The 14,973-nt window shown below is 70.1% G+C and overlaps 1 protein-coding gene across 2 annotated transcripts; it reads right to left on the bottom strand.

Moving 5' to 3' along the window:
• Nucleotides 1-84: 84 nt before the first annotated feature.
• On the bottom strand, nucleotides 85-13,784 carry LTBP3 (latent transforming growth factor beta binding protein 3). 2 transcript variants are annotated; one of them, XM_062195850.1, is made up of 28 exons: nucleotides 13,463-13,784; nucleotides 10,452-10,781; nucleotides 10,138-10,340; nucleotides 9,899-10,004; nucleotides 9,637-9,729; nucleotides 9,354-9,476; nucleotides 8,847-9,005; nucleotides 8,571-8,756; nucleotides 8,245-8,261; nucleotides 8,089-8,161; nucleotides 7,841-7,939; nucleotides 6,409-6,534; nucleotides 6,179-6,310; nucleotides 5,957-6,085; nucleotides 5,619-5,741; nucleotides 5,367-5,489; nucleotides 4,125-4,247; nucleotides 3,856-3,975; nucleotides 2,724-2,852; nucleotides 2,392-2,559; nucleotides 2,191-2,274; nucleotides 1,757-1,885; nucleotides 1,452-1,589; nucleotides 1,217-1,357; nucleotides 943-1,104; nucleotides 781-861; nucleotides 563-694; nucleotides 85-431 (listed from the first exon to the last, which is right to left on the bottom strand). In XM_062195850.1, exons 1-28 carry the CDS (start codon nucleotides 13,782-13,784, stop codon nucleotides 280-282), a joined length of 3,903 nt encoding a protein of 1,300 aa, XP_062051834.1. In that variant the 3' UTR covers nucleotides 85-279. The 2 variants fall into 2 exon arrangements, with proteins under 2 accessions (XP_062051834.1, XP_062051835.1); XM_062195851.1 differs by lacking the exon at nucleotides 1,217-1,357.
• Between the last annotated feature and the right edge of the window lie 1,189 nt (nucleotides 13,785-14,973).

Here is a 14,973-nt window from a genome sequence, read left to right as displayed (position 1 = left end):
CCGCCGCCCACAGACACCAGTTTGCTTGGAAAGCCAAGGGTAGATTAAGAGGCTCGACCTGACGTATCAGTTTCTAGGAACGCCCCCTGGGAGGAAGGCTGACCGCGCCCTGGGGCCCCCAGCATCCACAGTGAAGCGGGCAGAGCCCTCGGGCCTCCGGGGGCGGGAAGGGGTCTTGTGGGCCCCGGAGGGCCCCTGGGCCCAAGTCCCGAGCTGGGCAGGAGCGAGAGGTCGACGTGAACCCACTGGCGATGGACGTGGCGGGGGCCGAGGGCGGCGTCAGCGGCGGCGCTGGGGCACGCAGGCCCCGTGCGGGCGGCTGCGCGCGAAGCCGGCTTTGCAGACGCAGCGGAAGGAGCCGCTGGTGTTCACGCAGCGCTCGCTCTTGCACAGCAGCCCGCGCTGGTTCAGCTCTCGGCACTCGTCGATGTCTGCGGGGAGGGGCGAGGGGCGACACGGCCTTGCCTCGGTCCGGCGGCCGGGGGCCGCCGTGCCCACCCACCCACGCAGCACGCCCGGGAGGCGTCGAGCCCGGGACCGCCGTGCCCGCCCGCCCGCTCACCCACGCAGCGCGCCCGGGAGGCGTCGAGCTGGAAGCCGCCGGGACACTCGCACACAGCGCCGCCGGGCCGCGGGACGCAGCGGCCGCTCACGCAGCGGCATTCGTCCGAGTCCTCTTCTGAGCTGTCCTCGTCTACGACGGCGGGCAAACAGGGGCCTGAGCGCCAACCCCAGCCAGCGGGGGGACCGCCGCCGCCCCCTCCCCGCCGCGCCACCCACCTCGCGGCGTCTTCCCGAGCAGCAGGGGGCTCGTGTCCCAGAAGGAGTTGCTCTCACTCTGCGACGTCGGGCACTGGGGCCCTGGGAGGGGGCGAGGGGCGCTCAGCGACGCCGGGACCCTGATTCCCGCCCCGCGCCCCGCCGCACCCCGCGCCGGCTCACCTGCGCCGCGCGGCGGGCACGGGCGGCACTGGGCGCCCCAGCCGCGGCCCTGGCGGCAGCAGCAGTCGTCGAAGGTGAGGGCGGGCCCGGCCAGGGGCCCTGCGCACATGCCGTCGTCTCCGCGCTGGCCCCAGCACACGTCGCGCCGCTCCGGGGCGCGCTCTGCGGGCAGGGGCGCGCGTCAGGGAGGCGCCCGAGCCGGGCACCGACGCCTCCGCCCCCCCACCTGCGCGGAGACGGCGCCCGGGGGTCCGCGCGCGCCCCTCGCCCTCACCGGCCGGGCTCTCGGGGAGCTGGCAGTCGCGGGCGGAGGGCCCGGGCACCCAGGGCGGGCGGCACTCGCAGCGGTAGGAGCCCGGCAGGTTGACGCAGCGGCCAGGGCGGCAGGCCGCCGGGTCCTGGCACTCGTCCACGTCTAGGGGCGGCGAGGGCAAGGGTGGGGGCGGCGGTCGCACGTCGGCGGGGCCCCGCGGCCCTCCCCCGCCGCGGCTGAGCGGCCCGAGCCTTACCCATCTCCTCGGGGCTCAGGCACTGGCGCTGCGCCGGGCTGTACTCGGCGGGCGGCGTGCAGGCGCAGCGGTAGCCGCCGCGCGTGTTCTCGCACACTCCGTTCCGGCAGTTGGACTCGTCCAGGCACTCGTCCACGTCTGGGGGGGGCAGGAGAGGGTGGCAGCGCTGGGGAGCAGGGCGAGGGGCGCGGGGGGCAGCGCTGGGGGGCAGGGCGAGGGGCGCGGGGGGCAGCGCTGGGGGGAGGGCGGGGGGCAGCGGCTGGCCGCCGTGGGGGCGGCTGCGCGCGCCTCTCCGCCGCGCTCACCCACGCACTCCAGCAGGTTCCCGTCGTAGTAGAAGCCCTGCTTGCAGTAGCACTCGTAGCCCGGCTGCGTGTTCACGCACTTGCCCTCCTTGCAGATCTCCGCGCCGAAAAGCACGCACTCGTCGATGTCTGTGGGGTGTCGGGCGGTGGGCGCGCAGCCCCGCGCCGCGCGGCTTTGGGCCCGGCCGTCCGCGGGAGGGGGCTTTCCCCGCGGCGCCGAGCGCGTGCGGGGCGGGGCTTACAGGGAAGGGCGGGGCCCGGATCTCCGCGGGGCGGGGTCCGAATCTCCGCGGGGCGGGGCGGGGGCCCGGCTCCCCGAGGGGCGTGGCTTACAGGGAAGGCCGGGTTCGGATCTCCGCGGGGGTGGGGCCCGGCTCTCCGAGGGGCGGGGCTTACAGGGAAGGCGGGCCGATCTCTGCGGGGGCGGGGCTTACCTCGGTGCGCCGGGATGCCGTAGTTGACGATGTTGTTGTCCTGGGTGTAGCCCTTTCCGTCCGGGCAGAGGCTGTGGAACTCGGCTGCGGGGAGAGCGCGGCCGTGGGCAGGGGGGGAGGCAGCGGCGCGCGGGGCGTGGGGCTCGGGCCCGCGCCCTCCGCCCCCTCTCGCAGCCGCCCCTCGCCCGCGCGGCCGCTGACCTGAGCTGTAGACTGGGCAGGGGTAGATTTCGCAGTGGTCGCCCCAGCCGGCCCCCAGCGAGCAGCAGCACTCCTGCTGGGTGACGTTGGTGGCCAGGACACTGTCGCAGAACACGGTGTCGTCGAAGTTCAGGTAGCATTCCTTCTTGCGGCGCGGCTGCTCCAGCTCTGGGGGCGGCGGGCGCTCAGGGCCGCTCGGGGCCGCCCGCCGCCCTCACCAGGCTGCCCGTGCCGAAGCGATCTGTCTCCTGCTTTCCTGGACCCTTCTCCGCGCCCAGCTGCCCTCAGGGGAGCTGTCTTCCCCGGGTGGGGGGTGCTGGGCGGACACTCACCCTCGCAGCCATGCTGGTCCTGGGTGGGGGTGAAGCCCTCGTCGCAGACGCAAACATAGGAGCCCTGCAGGTTCTCGCAGGCGCCGTGAGGCAGGCACAGGCCCGGGTCCTGGCTGCACTCGTCTATGTCTGGGGAGAGCGAGGTTTGCAGGAAGCAGGGGGCAAACGTGGCGCACACGGACACCCGACCCTGGCTCCCTGGGCCGTGCGCCCACGGTGGCACACAAGCTCAGAGCCTGAATTGGCACCCTGATTTCAAAGTGCGAACAACAGGAAGCCCCGCCCCTGGTGTCTGGCCTGGGCAGGGGTGGGGGGTGTGCACACCCACCAGTGCCACCGGCACAAAACCTGCAGCGGCCCCCACTGGGGACAGAAAGAAAGTCTGGCTCTTCCCAGCGGGCCCAGGAGCACCTGTGGCCGGCTCCCCCAGGACTTGGAGTGAGGCCACCCGGCGGGGCCTGCGGCGCCATCCTGTGCCTCTGTCTGCCTGGGAACCCCTACCCATCCTCACGCCGCCTCACCCTGAACTGTCAGGTTCCTCCGAGCCGCTGCTGCACACCCACTCCGTGGCTCAGAACCTGCCCCTAGTAGGTGCCGCAGCCTCCAGCCGGAGGAAGGCGCGTCCGGCTGAGCTGTCAGGTTAAACTAACACGCTAGTGCCTGTACACAGCTTCCCAGAGGGACCGGCGCTGAGGCGTGGCGGGCGACGCTGCCCCCTGAAGCACCAGCATCCCATAATGGGTGCTGAATCGGGTCCCAGCTGCTCCACTTCTGACCCAGATCCCTGCTAATGCACCTGGGATAGCAGTAGAAGATGGCCCAGGTCCTTGGGCCCCTGTACCCACATGGGAGACCCAGAAGAAGCTCCAGGCTCCTGGCTTCAGATTGGTCCATTCTGGCCTCTGCAGCCATCTGGGGAGTGAACCAGCAGATGGAAGACCTCTCTCTCTCTCTCTACCTCTCTCTGTAACTCTTTCAAATAAATAAATCTTTAAAAAAAAGAGAGAAAGCTTCCCAGAGCGCCTGGCACCGTGCACGGTGCTAACTCATGGTCACTGAGCACACGGAGAGACGGAGAGCCAGCCAGCCACAGCTTGTCCAGGGGATCGCTGCTGCCCGCACGGCCCCATACCTTGGCACTTCCTGCCGCCCACCAGCCGATGGCCCTGGGGGCAGAGACATCGGTAGGAGCCGTTGGTGTTAATGCAGTCACCCCCAATGCAGGCCACAGGGAAGTCACACTCGTCGATGTCTGCAAGGGGCAGAAAGGGTGGCGAAGCTCAGGGCCTGAGCCCAGGCACGGCCCGAGGCTGCCCGGCTGCCCTGAGGAGCCCTGGCTCGCTCCCACACGACCCCCATGCCCCAGGGCAGGCCGGCACCCCAGCTCTGAGACGCCCTCACCCTCGCAGCGGCTCCGGTCCCTGGACAGATGGTAGCCAGAGAGGCACTGGCACTGGAAGGAGCCCGGGGTGTTGGTGCAGATGCCGCTGTCACACACGTCCCCGGCCTCACATTCGTCCACATCTGCGGGGCACAGCGGGGGTCAGGGGCCGGCCTGGGTGTCACCTCGGACCTCTGCCACTCTCCCACACCTGTCCGTCGCCTGGAGCACCCACGCTGAGGCCAGCTGAGCTGAGAGAAGCGCCAGGGGCCCTCACCCTGCCCCACAGGGCGCGCTGGACCCTGGTGGCCAGGCCGGGCGCCACCAGCGTCCCTGGGCCGGGGCTGACGGCTCAGCTGCTCTCACTGCTCACCCAGCCAGCCTGCCCCTCAGCTGCCACGGCACCTGCTCCCCAAATGGACAGCTTCCCTGTACCTTGGTCCTCCCAGAAACATGTCCGTGCTCATGAGTGAAGGAACCTGGCCACCCTGACACGTCCCTTGGGGCAGAGACACTGGCTGGAGGGTGGAGCGGGTCCTGCCCCAGACCCCTGCCGAGCCATGGCCCCTCCTCAGAGGCACAGTCGGCCTCCACACCAGCGTCTCCCTCTTGCATGGTCCCAGTCCCTGGCCCAGCCAGAGCCTCGGCATGCCTAGCTGCCCCTGGTCAGCCCTGGCCCCCCACATCCTCCACACCCACTCTCTGTCCCAGCAAACAGGAAACCTGTAGCTCATCACTCCCTTTGCTCCTCCACCTTGACACCCAGCCAACAGCCCAGGCAGTTTGTCCCAGCGTTTCTCTAACATCATTCCATCCCCTGGCCATCCCGAGGCCGCAGCCGCCGTCATCGCGCCCATCACTGCTCGGCTAACTCCTTCTGAGCCTTTAACCCCAGGGGCCAGCGTTTCCAGGGAGACCCCAGCTGCATCCAGGCCCGCAGCCCAGCGCCCAGTATTGTCTGAGTCCCGCCTCCAGGCCACCTCCTGCGTAACAAACGTGGGTGCAGGGAGGGACCACCGAGGCTCCCCCATTCTTCCCTATCTAGTCTCAAGCCCCGCCTCCTAAGGTCAGTCCCACGTGGGATTCTCCAGAACCCTTCCTCAGCCAGCTTCGCTGAGACCATGAGCCACCGAATCAGGGATGGGGGGGGGTGGATTAGCCAGCTTCCACCCCCCCCCCCGTTTTAGAGATCACCCACCTTTTACAGAGCGTGACCCACCCCCGGGGTTCAGTGCACGCGGCATGGAGGCGCGGTCGCTCACCCACGCAACTGCGGCCGTCAGGCGCGGGCGCGTAGCCCTGGGCGCAGGTGCACCGGAAAGAGCCGGGGAGGTTTTCACACCAGCCGGGCGAGCAGGGGCTGCCCTCCGCGCACTCGTTCGCGTCTGCGGCGGAGACAGCTCGCTTCGGGATCGGCTCGTGGCGATCTCCTCCGCCCCGGGCCGACCCCCGCCCTTCCCCGCCTTGGAGGCCCAGTCCCCTAACCCTGGGAGGGGCCCAGGCCCCGCCCTCACCGCGGCAGGCCCCGCCTCCTTGGCTGCGGTAGCCGGGCTGACAGGCAATGCACTTGTAGCTCCCGGGTTTGTTCTCGCATTTGCCATCCGGGCAGGTGCTAGGGTCCCTGCACTCGTCGATGTCTGCATGGTGGGGGGAGGGGAAAGAGGAGGGGGAACCGTCTGGGGCCACGTGGCCGGCCCGGGAGCCCCCAAGTCAACAAGGCGAACCCCGCTCTCTGGGCTCCCACACGCCCTCCTCTGAGGCCCGGAGCCGGGCCCAGACGGGAGCGCAGGCTCGCCGCACCCGCCCCAGGTCGAGGGGCAACCAGGCAGGGCCGGGGGGCGGGGAGCCCCACCTTCGCACACCGGCGGCCGCGACGCTTTGAGCCGGTAGCCGGGGTAGCAGTTGCACTTGTAGTGACCCGGGAAGTTGATGCAGAAGCCGCCGTCGCCGCACAGGTGGGGCTTGGCGCACTCGTTCAGGTCTGGGGGTGCGGGGAGCGGCGGGGCGATCACCCGGCGGCCGCCGGAGGGGGCCCCGCCGCCCGCCCCGCGCCGCCCGCCCCGCGCGCGCTCACCCACGCATGAGCGGCCCCCGGCGCCCACATGCAGGCGGTAGCCGCGGTTGCAATGGCAGTTGTAGGAGCCGCCGGTGTTCAGGCAGGTGCCCCTGCCCGGACCGCACGGCTCCGCCTCGCACTCGTTCACGTCTGAGGGGGACGCGTGAGGGCAGACAGACATCAGAGGCGCGCGCCCGCGAGGCCCGCCCCCCGCCCCGCCCCGCCCCGGCCGCCCACCCCGCGCTCACCCACGCAGTAGCGGTGCTGTGGGTGCGACCGGTAGCCCGGGTTGCAGTGGCAGGAGTAGTCCGAGGGGCCGGGGACGCACTCCCCGTGGCCACAGATGTTCTGGTTCAGCCGGCACTCGTCCGTCTCTGCCGGCGGGACCGGGTCAGGGGCTGCGCGGGCAGCACCCCCTCCCCCATCTGCGCAGGGCCGGCCCGAGCCCCCATCAAGCGCAGTTTCCTGCCCGCTCTTACCCAGTCCTGGGATGTCCTACATCTCCATCCCAGACAGCCCCCACTATCAGCACCCAGATGGCCCCAAACTAGGACCGCAGGACTGCACTTCCATCCCCACTCACTCCAAGGCCGGTCTCCTCGGTGCTCCCCCTACCCAAAGGGGCTCTGAGACCCCACTCTCCAACCCCCGTCCTCCATCCCTCTATCACCCGGCCCCTGGCCTCAGATTGGCTGAGCACCTCCCGTCCGGAGGCAGGCAGCGGCTGGTTTCATGGGAGTTCTCACCTGTACCACCGGTGTGCACAAGTGAGCGGATGCAGGAACCGCCCTCACCGCCTTTGTCCCCAAGCCCGGGCCTCCCTGCCTCCTACCCCTCCCCTCTTTTGATGCCCCCACAACCTCCAGTTTCATCGCCAGCGCCCCATCCCCCCACTCAGTCCTGCAGACCGGGCTGGGATGCTGAACTCTGCTCCACCCCCAGCGCACCAGGCCAGTGGGCTTGTGCCCTCTCTTCTCCCAGCCTGCCTCTCTCCCTGGACTTCCCGTCCACGCCTCCTCCCCAGGCCGCCCCCACGTTCCCAGAGTCCCAGGGCAGCCGCTTTGCACCTGAGCCCTCATACAGGTCTAGAACTGCAGCCAGGGTGGCAGCACACAACGCACGCACGCACACACACACAAACACACACGCACACACACGCGCGCGCACACACACGCATGCGCGCGTGGAAGGCTCGACTCTGGCTCAGCTGGGTGACCTGGGGGGACCTCATCAGGAAAAGGACCTAGCAACGCTCACTCCCCAGAACGTGAGAGGGGCACAGACAGCCTGGCAGGGGGCATCGTGCCGTGAGCTAGGAAATGTCACCAAAGCCCACGGGCAGGTGCCATGGCCGCCCTTGGCCTCCTGCGGGCTGAAGCCTCTCCTTGCCCTACTCATCATCCAGCCCCCAGAGTCCTCCCCTCTTCTCTGATGGATGGAGGAGACCAACTGCTTCCTCACTGATCTCTCTCATCCTCTGCAAGTTCCTGTCTGTGACGTTACAGCGCCCAGCACGTGGCTGGCTGAAGGAGCCAGTAGATGAATGGATGCCCTGGACGACCCTAAGCTCCCTACTGCCCGCCCCGCCTGGCTCCCGGCTGCCCTAGGCGGGATGCGGGAGGGGGGAGGGGAGGAGAAAACCGAGCAGGGGCGTGGCCCCGCGGGGAGGGGGGGGCTTACCTGTGACCTGGGTCGGAGCGATCTCCACCGCACTGCGGGAGGGGGGCAGGTCGAGCAGGAACCAGCGCACGGTGGGTGGCGAGGGGCGCGAGATGAGCTCTGCGGGGGGGGGGGGGGACGGCTTGTCAGCGCGGGGGAGGGGGCCTGCGTCTCCCTGGTGAGAGCCGTGCTGCCCCCAGCGTCTGGGCTGTGAACCCCGCCCACGCCCCCTCCCGAGGACTGCCCCCTGCGGTGGGCGCCCGGCTCACCAGGGTAGGGCCGGGCCGGGGTGGTGGTGGCCGTGGGGTGGCTCTGCAGCAGGGCGCGCTCCTCGCTTACTGGCTGCGGCGACAACAGCGTGAGGCCTTCGTGTCTCCCTGCCTCCCTCTCTCCCCGACCCCCACCGCCTGCGCCGCCATACTCACTGAGTCGGTGGTCACCCCTGCAAGGAAAAAGGCCAGCTAAGCATTGGGTGGGTGGAAGGAGACCGTCGCGGGTCAGCGGCCGGGTCTTTGGGGTTAGGCTAAGAGCGCAGTAATCATGCCTCTGGCTCAGAGGTCAGGGGTTGGACCCTGGGCTGGGGTGAGTTTGCTCAGTGCCCAGGGGACCAGGCCTAAGGAGCGATGGTTGAGCAAGGTCCCTGGGTTAGCGATCAAGGCATAGGAGGTTACAGCTCGGGTTAAAGTTCTGGGCCAAAGCGCAGGCCTGGGGGTTCGGCATGGGTCAGGGAACAGGACGGGTCAGGCCAGACCTCTCTCTTCATCTGTGTCCTCAGGCGGCGGCGCCCGGCTGGGGCTCTCAGGGGGCTGCTGGGGCTTGGGTGGCCCATCAGGGTGCAGGAAAAGGGAAAAGTCGCTTTCGCCCTGAATGGTGAGTGTCTGGTGGGAGGTGAGGATGTGGTACCCCTTCCCAGCTGGGCAGATCTCCTTGAAGGCAGCTGCGGTGCAGACGGGAGAGCCCCCCAGGTGAGCGCCGCCCAGGTGCGGCCGGGGGAGCCGGCCCCCAGCCCCGCCCCGCCCCGGCTCACCAGTGCCATCTGCTGGGCAGCGCTGGCACCGCGCGCCCCAGGCCTTGCCCACGCTGCAGCAGCACAGCTGGCGGGTGAGGCGCGTGGTCAGGGGGTGCTGGCACTGGTGCTCCGGGCTCACCAGGCGGAAACACAAACTCTTCTCCTCCGGCTTGTCGGCTGCAGGCGCAGTGGGGGTGTGGGCACCTCGCACGTCAGGCCTAGGCAGCCTTCCATCCACATGTGGCCCCTGACCCCCTGTGACCCTAATGTCCCGTGATCCCAGAATCCTCTGTGGCCCTAACCCCACTGAACCGATTCTAACTGCCCTGGACTTTGTCCCCGCCCCCTCCTCATCAAGCCCAAGGTCTCTGTGACCTTGACCCTAGACACGCCCTGCACCCCGTCTGCTCTGGGCCTTGCCCTTGCCCCCACTCGCATCTTTTGTGACCTCTGACCCTTGCTGCTTAGAGCCCCCCCCCCCACGTGCCTGTGACTTCCCAGGGCCCTGTGCCCCCGCCGTCTCACCAATGCACTGTGTGCGGGAGGGGCCCAGACTGTGGCCGGGCGGGCAGACACAGCGGTAGGAGCCAGGGTTGTTGAGGCAGTCACCATGGCGACACATGCCGGGCATCGCGCACTCGTTGATGTCTGTGGGGGTGGGGGTTGGGTCCCTCTATCCCACGGCCACAGGCGGCAGTAAGGTGCTCCCAGAACCACAGGGTCCAGCCCCAGCCCCTAGCCCTCCCTTGGCCACCCTGGAACCACCCCCAGTGACCTGCCCCTCCCCTGGGCCTCCTGCTGGCCATACCCTGGCAGTGGGTGCTGTTCAGCCTCTTGTAGCCCTGGGGGCAGTCCGTGCCCACCTCCCCACGGACAGGCCCTGGCTTCTGCACTCCTGTGTCTGCAGAGAGGAGAGGATGGGGGTGGTGTAGGGGTGGACACTGGGGGCCTGCGGTGGGAAAGGGAGGGCACGGGGCGGGGGGCAGAGCACACAGAGGAGCCTGGTGGGCGCTGGGCTGGGGACTCGCACTGTGGGCATGGGGGGGCACCCGCTGAGCCCGGGCACTCACACTGCAGCTGGGGGCACTTGTGGCACTTGCTCTGGCCCCAGGCGGTGCCGATGCTGCCACAGCAGTCTTCCTGCTTGGTGAGGCCGGGGAGGGGGTTGCTGCCACACTGGCGGGGGGAGGGGCGTGGAGAGAGGGGTCACAGAGCCACCATCACCCTGAGGCTCGGCACCCTCCCCGCCCTCCAGCCTGCAGGGCCACCCCAAGAGGCCCAAAGGGCCGGTCGCGTGTGCGTCACTCACAGGCTGCTTGGGCAGCGTGTCTTGGAAGCAGCGGCCCAGGGGCTTCTGGGTGGGTGGGCGGGGGTGCGGGGGCTTGGGGTGCGGCAGCAGGTGCTGGGAGGGGGCCGGGCCCTCGGCGTTGGACCCCTCGATGCGGTGCACCTGCACCGAGGCCTCGGGCGGGTGGTGGACGCGCACGTTCACCACGGGGGGCGGGGCCTGCACTGGGGGGCGGGGCGCGGTGGCCTCAGGGCTGCCCCGCGCCCCTCGCCCGGGCCCGGCCGCCCTGATGCCCGCCCACCTCGGCCTCCCCGGGCTTGCCCGTCGCCTGGTACCTTCCGCTGAGATCTGCCCCGGCCCCAGGGGCACCAGGAAGGCTGCATGCTGGGCAGGGGGCCCCTCCCCCGGCCCGGGAGGGTCGGCGATCACCTGGACGGCGTAGATGGCGTGCTTGCTGGCCACAGAGTCGCCCTCCGGAGCCAGGGGCGGCAGCGCGCCTGTGGACAGGGCCCCGGCTCGGCCCAGCGCGGGACCTGCGCCGCCGCTGGCCCCGCTGGCTCCTCCGGCGGGCACCTGACAGAAGCGCCCAGTGAAGTCCGGCGGACACAGGCACTGGTTGCGGGACGAGCACTGGCCGCCGTTCATGCAGGGCAGGGGGCACACCACTGTGGAGGGGAGGCGGGTCAGGGCCAGGCCGACCCTCGCCCACGGCTGCCCCTCCTCCCTGCCGTCCTCCGTGGGGAGCTGGTTTTGACCACACATCGCTCCAGAGGAACCATGCAGTCTGGATCCGGAACACCCTAGGGCCCAAGGTGGGCGGGCCAGGTGCCTGCTGGGGAGAGGGGCCTCTGCTCCGTGGGTGATGCCTGGTCCGGTCCGCAGGGGGCGCTGTGTTGGTGGTGAAGGGCCCATTCCTCCCTGGCACCTCCGCCTCCTCTTGCCTAGGGCAATTTTCTGCTCCCTCCCTGCCTCTGCCTGGACACCCTGGAGCCCGCCCCTCAGTCCTGCCACGGCCACCCCCATCTCCAGGTACAGTCAGGGGCCCAGACCCCTTTCCACTTCCACCCCAGGAAACGGCCACAAGTCAGCATCCCCCGCTGCCCCGGGGCCACCACTGGGGCATCCCAGCGCCCACGGTGACTGAGCCAGGTCTCCCCACGGCCTCGGCCTCCTTCCCCGGCTCGGGCGGGCCTCCCGCTCAGACCCCTCGCTGGCTCCTGCCCCTCTCCCTGGCCCTGGCCGTCCACAGTCCCAGCCTCTGCAGAGAAACTGGCCTGAGGCAAAGCTCTGGCACTGCACAGCCCGGCTCACCGCCGCCTCCCTGCCCAGACATTCCAGGCTCCTCTCGGCCCAGAACCTTCCTCCGGCCCCGCCCCCTGCTCTCCCCCATGTGCACCCCACGCACCAGGGCTCCACTCCTTCCTCCCCGGTGCTGCTTCCCCCAGCTCCAAAGAGTCAACTCTCACCCGTGCTGCCCCAGCCGCTCCTGGGGAGGGAGCCAGCCCTGCCCCCACTCCTGAGTTCCCACCCTCGGCCTGGCCCTGCCTGGCACCCCGCTTGCAGTCTCCTCCACTACAAAGGGTGCTTGGGAGGGGCAGGCCCAGGTCCGCCTCAGCTAGGAGTCCCAGAGAACGTGCAGAGGGAATGGATGGCAAAGTGACTGGGTGGGGGCCGGCACTGTGGCGCAGTGGGCTAAGCAGCCATCTGAGCTGCCGGCATCCCATAGGAGCCCCGGTTCAAGCCCCAGCTGCTCCACTTCCGACGCAACTCCCTGCTAATGCCACCGGGGAAGGCAACAGAGGTTGGCCCAAGTGCTCTGAGCCCCTCTACCACCCACGCGGGACACCTGGATGGAGTTCCTGGCTCCTGGCTTCAGCCTGGCCCGGCCCCGGCTGTTGTGGCCATTTGGGGAGTGAATCAGCGGGTGGAAGATCTCTCTCTCTCTCTCTCTCTCTCTCTCTCTCTAACTCTGCCTTTCAAATAAACACCTCTTTAAATACAAATACAAAAACTCACACCTGAGCTCACGGCTGCCTTCACTTCCCAGAGTGGGAAGGTGGGGTGCCGCCCTCCTGGACACATGAGAGACCTCAGAGGGACAGCTGACATCCACGACCTTTAGGGTCAAGCTGAGAGCAGCCCGGCCCAGCCCATCCTGGCCGGCCTCTTGGGGCCAGGGCTCTCAGGGCAGCAGGGGTGTGTCCTGGGCCGGGGGAGGCAGAAGCCTCTCCTTCCTGCCTCCCAGTGAGTCACCCGCAGCGGTGAGGTGACCTCCCAGTGACACCCGCCCACTGTGGCCTGGGCGCCGAGCCTGAGGGATGTGGGCAGCACGGACGGAGACAGCAGCCTTGGCAGGAATGGCCAGGGGGCCTGGGAGGCTGGGCCCACACCCGCTCACACGCATCCCCATCTGGTCACACACACACACAGACACATCCTGACACCGGCTCCGGCTCACTATGTAAACACGCCCATGTGCGCCCTCGCAGACACAGCCGAGACAACACAGACAGGCACTTAATCACAGCCACACACACCCCCCCCCCGCGTGCCCCCCATGCGCACAGACACCGCCCCCCCAGCTCCTGGGAACCGGGAGCCACAAGAGGGGGTTCCTCGGGTCTGTGAGTGCAGGAATGTGTTGAGAGGGGCTGTTTCGCTGGTGCCATCCTGGGCTCGGTCTAATTACCCTGTCCAGGAGGGTAATTACTGCTGGGACACCCCCCCCCCCCCGCCTGGGCCACAGGGCTGAGCCCCAGGCCTGGCTTTCGGAAGAAAGATGCTGGGAAGGGGGCAGGCGCTGGGCTGAGTGGGGAGGGCAGGAGGGCTTGGGCTGGGGGTGGGGCAGATTGGAGGGCCTCAGAGCAAGGATGCTGGGCGCTCCTGGGGTGGTACGGGAAAGGCGGGGGGGGGGGGGGGCTGGGGGCCCCACTCCCTAGGCCCCCACGTCTGTGACTAACTCCCTCACTCCCAGGGGGCCTTGCTTCTCCGTCCCAGCGAGGGCAGGTGTCTGCCCGGCAGGCCCTGCTGTGGGCCTTTTACAAAGCCTGGGTTATTGGGGGAGCGTGTACCGTTCCCTGGGACTTCCTGCCCTCAGCTCACACCCCAGCACACCCCGCACCCTCCCTCTCGCCTGGGCCAGCCCGGTTCTGGGTTCTGTCGTCCAACTTCCAAGTCCAGGCCTCCATGAGCCCCCAGGACTCCAGACTCCCCCCCTCCCCAAGGCCTCAGGGCCCCAGCTCTGCGCCCCTGGGCCCCTGGCTCCTACGGGTCCCGCAGATCCCGGCCCGGGGTCTGTCCGTCCACGCCCGCACGCGCGCCCGCCAGCCGGGGCCCCGGCCCTCACCCACGCGGAAGCCGGAGCCCGTGAGCGTGTCGGTGCTGTGGCCGTTCTCTCCGATGAGCGTCATGTTGGAGCCCTGCTGGCAGCTGTCCCGGCACTGGCCCTTGAGACAGGTTCGCTTGCAGATCACGGGCGCAAAGACCACCTTGAAGCGCTCGCGGGCCAGCGCCCCGCCCCCGCCGGCGCCGCGCTCGCCCGCCGGCCCCCCCGCCGCCCCGCCGCCCGGGCCGGGCAGCGCCAGCAGCAGCAGCGCCAGCAGCCCCGCCGCCCCCGCCCCGCGCATCTCAGGGCCCGGGCCGCCGGCAGCCCCTCGCGGCCGGGGCATGCGGGGCCGCGGGACCCCGGCGCGCGCGCGCACGGGCCCCGGCGCCCGAGGGCCCTGGGCTGCGGCGCGCGAGCGGGCGGCGGGGGGCGAGGGGACCGGAGAGGCGACCTCGAGATGGAGGCCGGGCTGCGCGGGGCCCAGAAAGTGCCCGGGGCGCGAGGGCAGGAGGAGGGCAGGCGCAGCCCGGCGCGGCGCGGAGGCCGCAGCGGAGGCCGGCGGAGAGGAGGAGCGAGGCCCGCGCGCCGCCCCGGCCGGCTCCGTCCCGCGGCCGCGGGGCAGCAGTGAGCAGTTGTTTTCTCGGCTGGAGCGCGGCGCGGCGGCGGCGAGGGGGGCTGGGACGCTGGCCCCGGGCCAGGGAGAGAGGTTTTTTTTTTTTTTCTTTCTTTCTTTTTTTTTCTCTCTCTCTTTTTTCTGTTTAAAGCGTCGTCGCCGCCGCCCGGAGCGGCGAGGGTGTGCGGGCGGGCGGAGGCCGGGGGCGGTCCCCACCCAGCTGCCCGCCCTCGCCGCGCCGCGCGCTGGGCGCTGTCCAGGGGGCCCTCACCTGGGACCCGCGGCCGCGCCGCCGGATTCCTCCGGGCGGGGCCGGAGCCTGCGGAGCGGGAAACCCAGGCCAGCGGAGCGGATGAGCCTTGCCCCGGGCCATTCGGACGGTCGGGGGCCCTCCCAGCCTCCCTGGCACGTGTGGGGGTCTCCCAGTCCCCGAGGTCACTTCTGCCCGGTGCTGAGGACCGGCACCTTCGGGCCCGGAGCGCGGCACGTCCCACGAAGGAGCCGCCGGGTCCGAAAGTACAAAGCTGCACACCCAGCCTCCCGGCCAGCCGCCCCCCCGAAGCGGCTTCCTGGTGCCCACCCTGCCACCTCCCCCTCCCCCTCGTCTGGCCTGGCTGGCGGGGCTGGCTCTGGGCCTCAGACACTCTGGAATCGCCAAGGTCTGAGCTCAGGGCCTGGCCCCCTTCCCAGGCTAACAGCCGGGAGGAGGGGGGCGCTGCTTGAGAGCCAGGGCGCTGGGGAGGGGCACGGCAGGGCCCCCGGGCAGGGGCTGGCAGGGGCTGGGGAGGGGTCTTGAGTTTGGGCCTGACTGGCCAGGAGGGGAAGCGGCTGTGTCCTGGGCCCAGGCCACAGCAGGGGGGGGGGGGCTGCCGGGAGACCTCAGCATCTGTCTGTGACTCACAGACCCCAGCAGGGGCAC

The sequence above is a fragment of the Lepus europaeus genome, chromosome 7 (genome assembly GCF_033115175.1).
Source record: "Lepus europaeus isolate LE1 chromosome 7, mLepTim1.pri, whole genome shotgun sequence".
Lineage (NCBI taxonomy): Eukaryota > Metazoa > Chordata > Mammalia > Lagomorpha > Leporidae > Lepus > Lepus europaeus.
The sequence above is the reverse complement of the archived record's forward strand: the minus strand, read 5'-3'. Positions and strand labels throughout refer to the sequence as shown.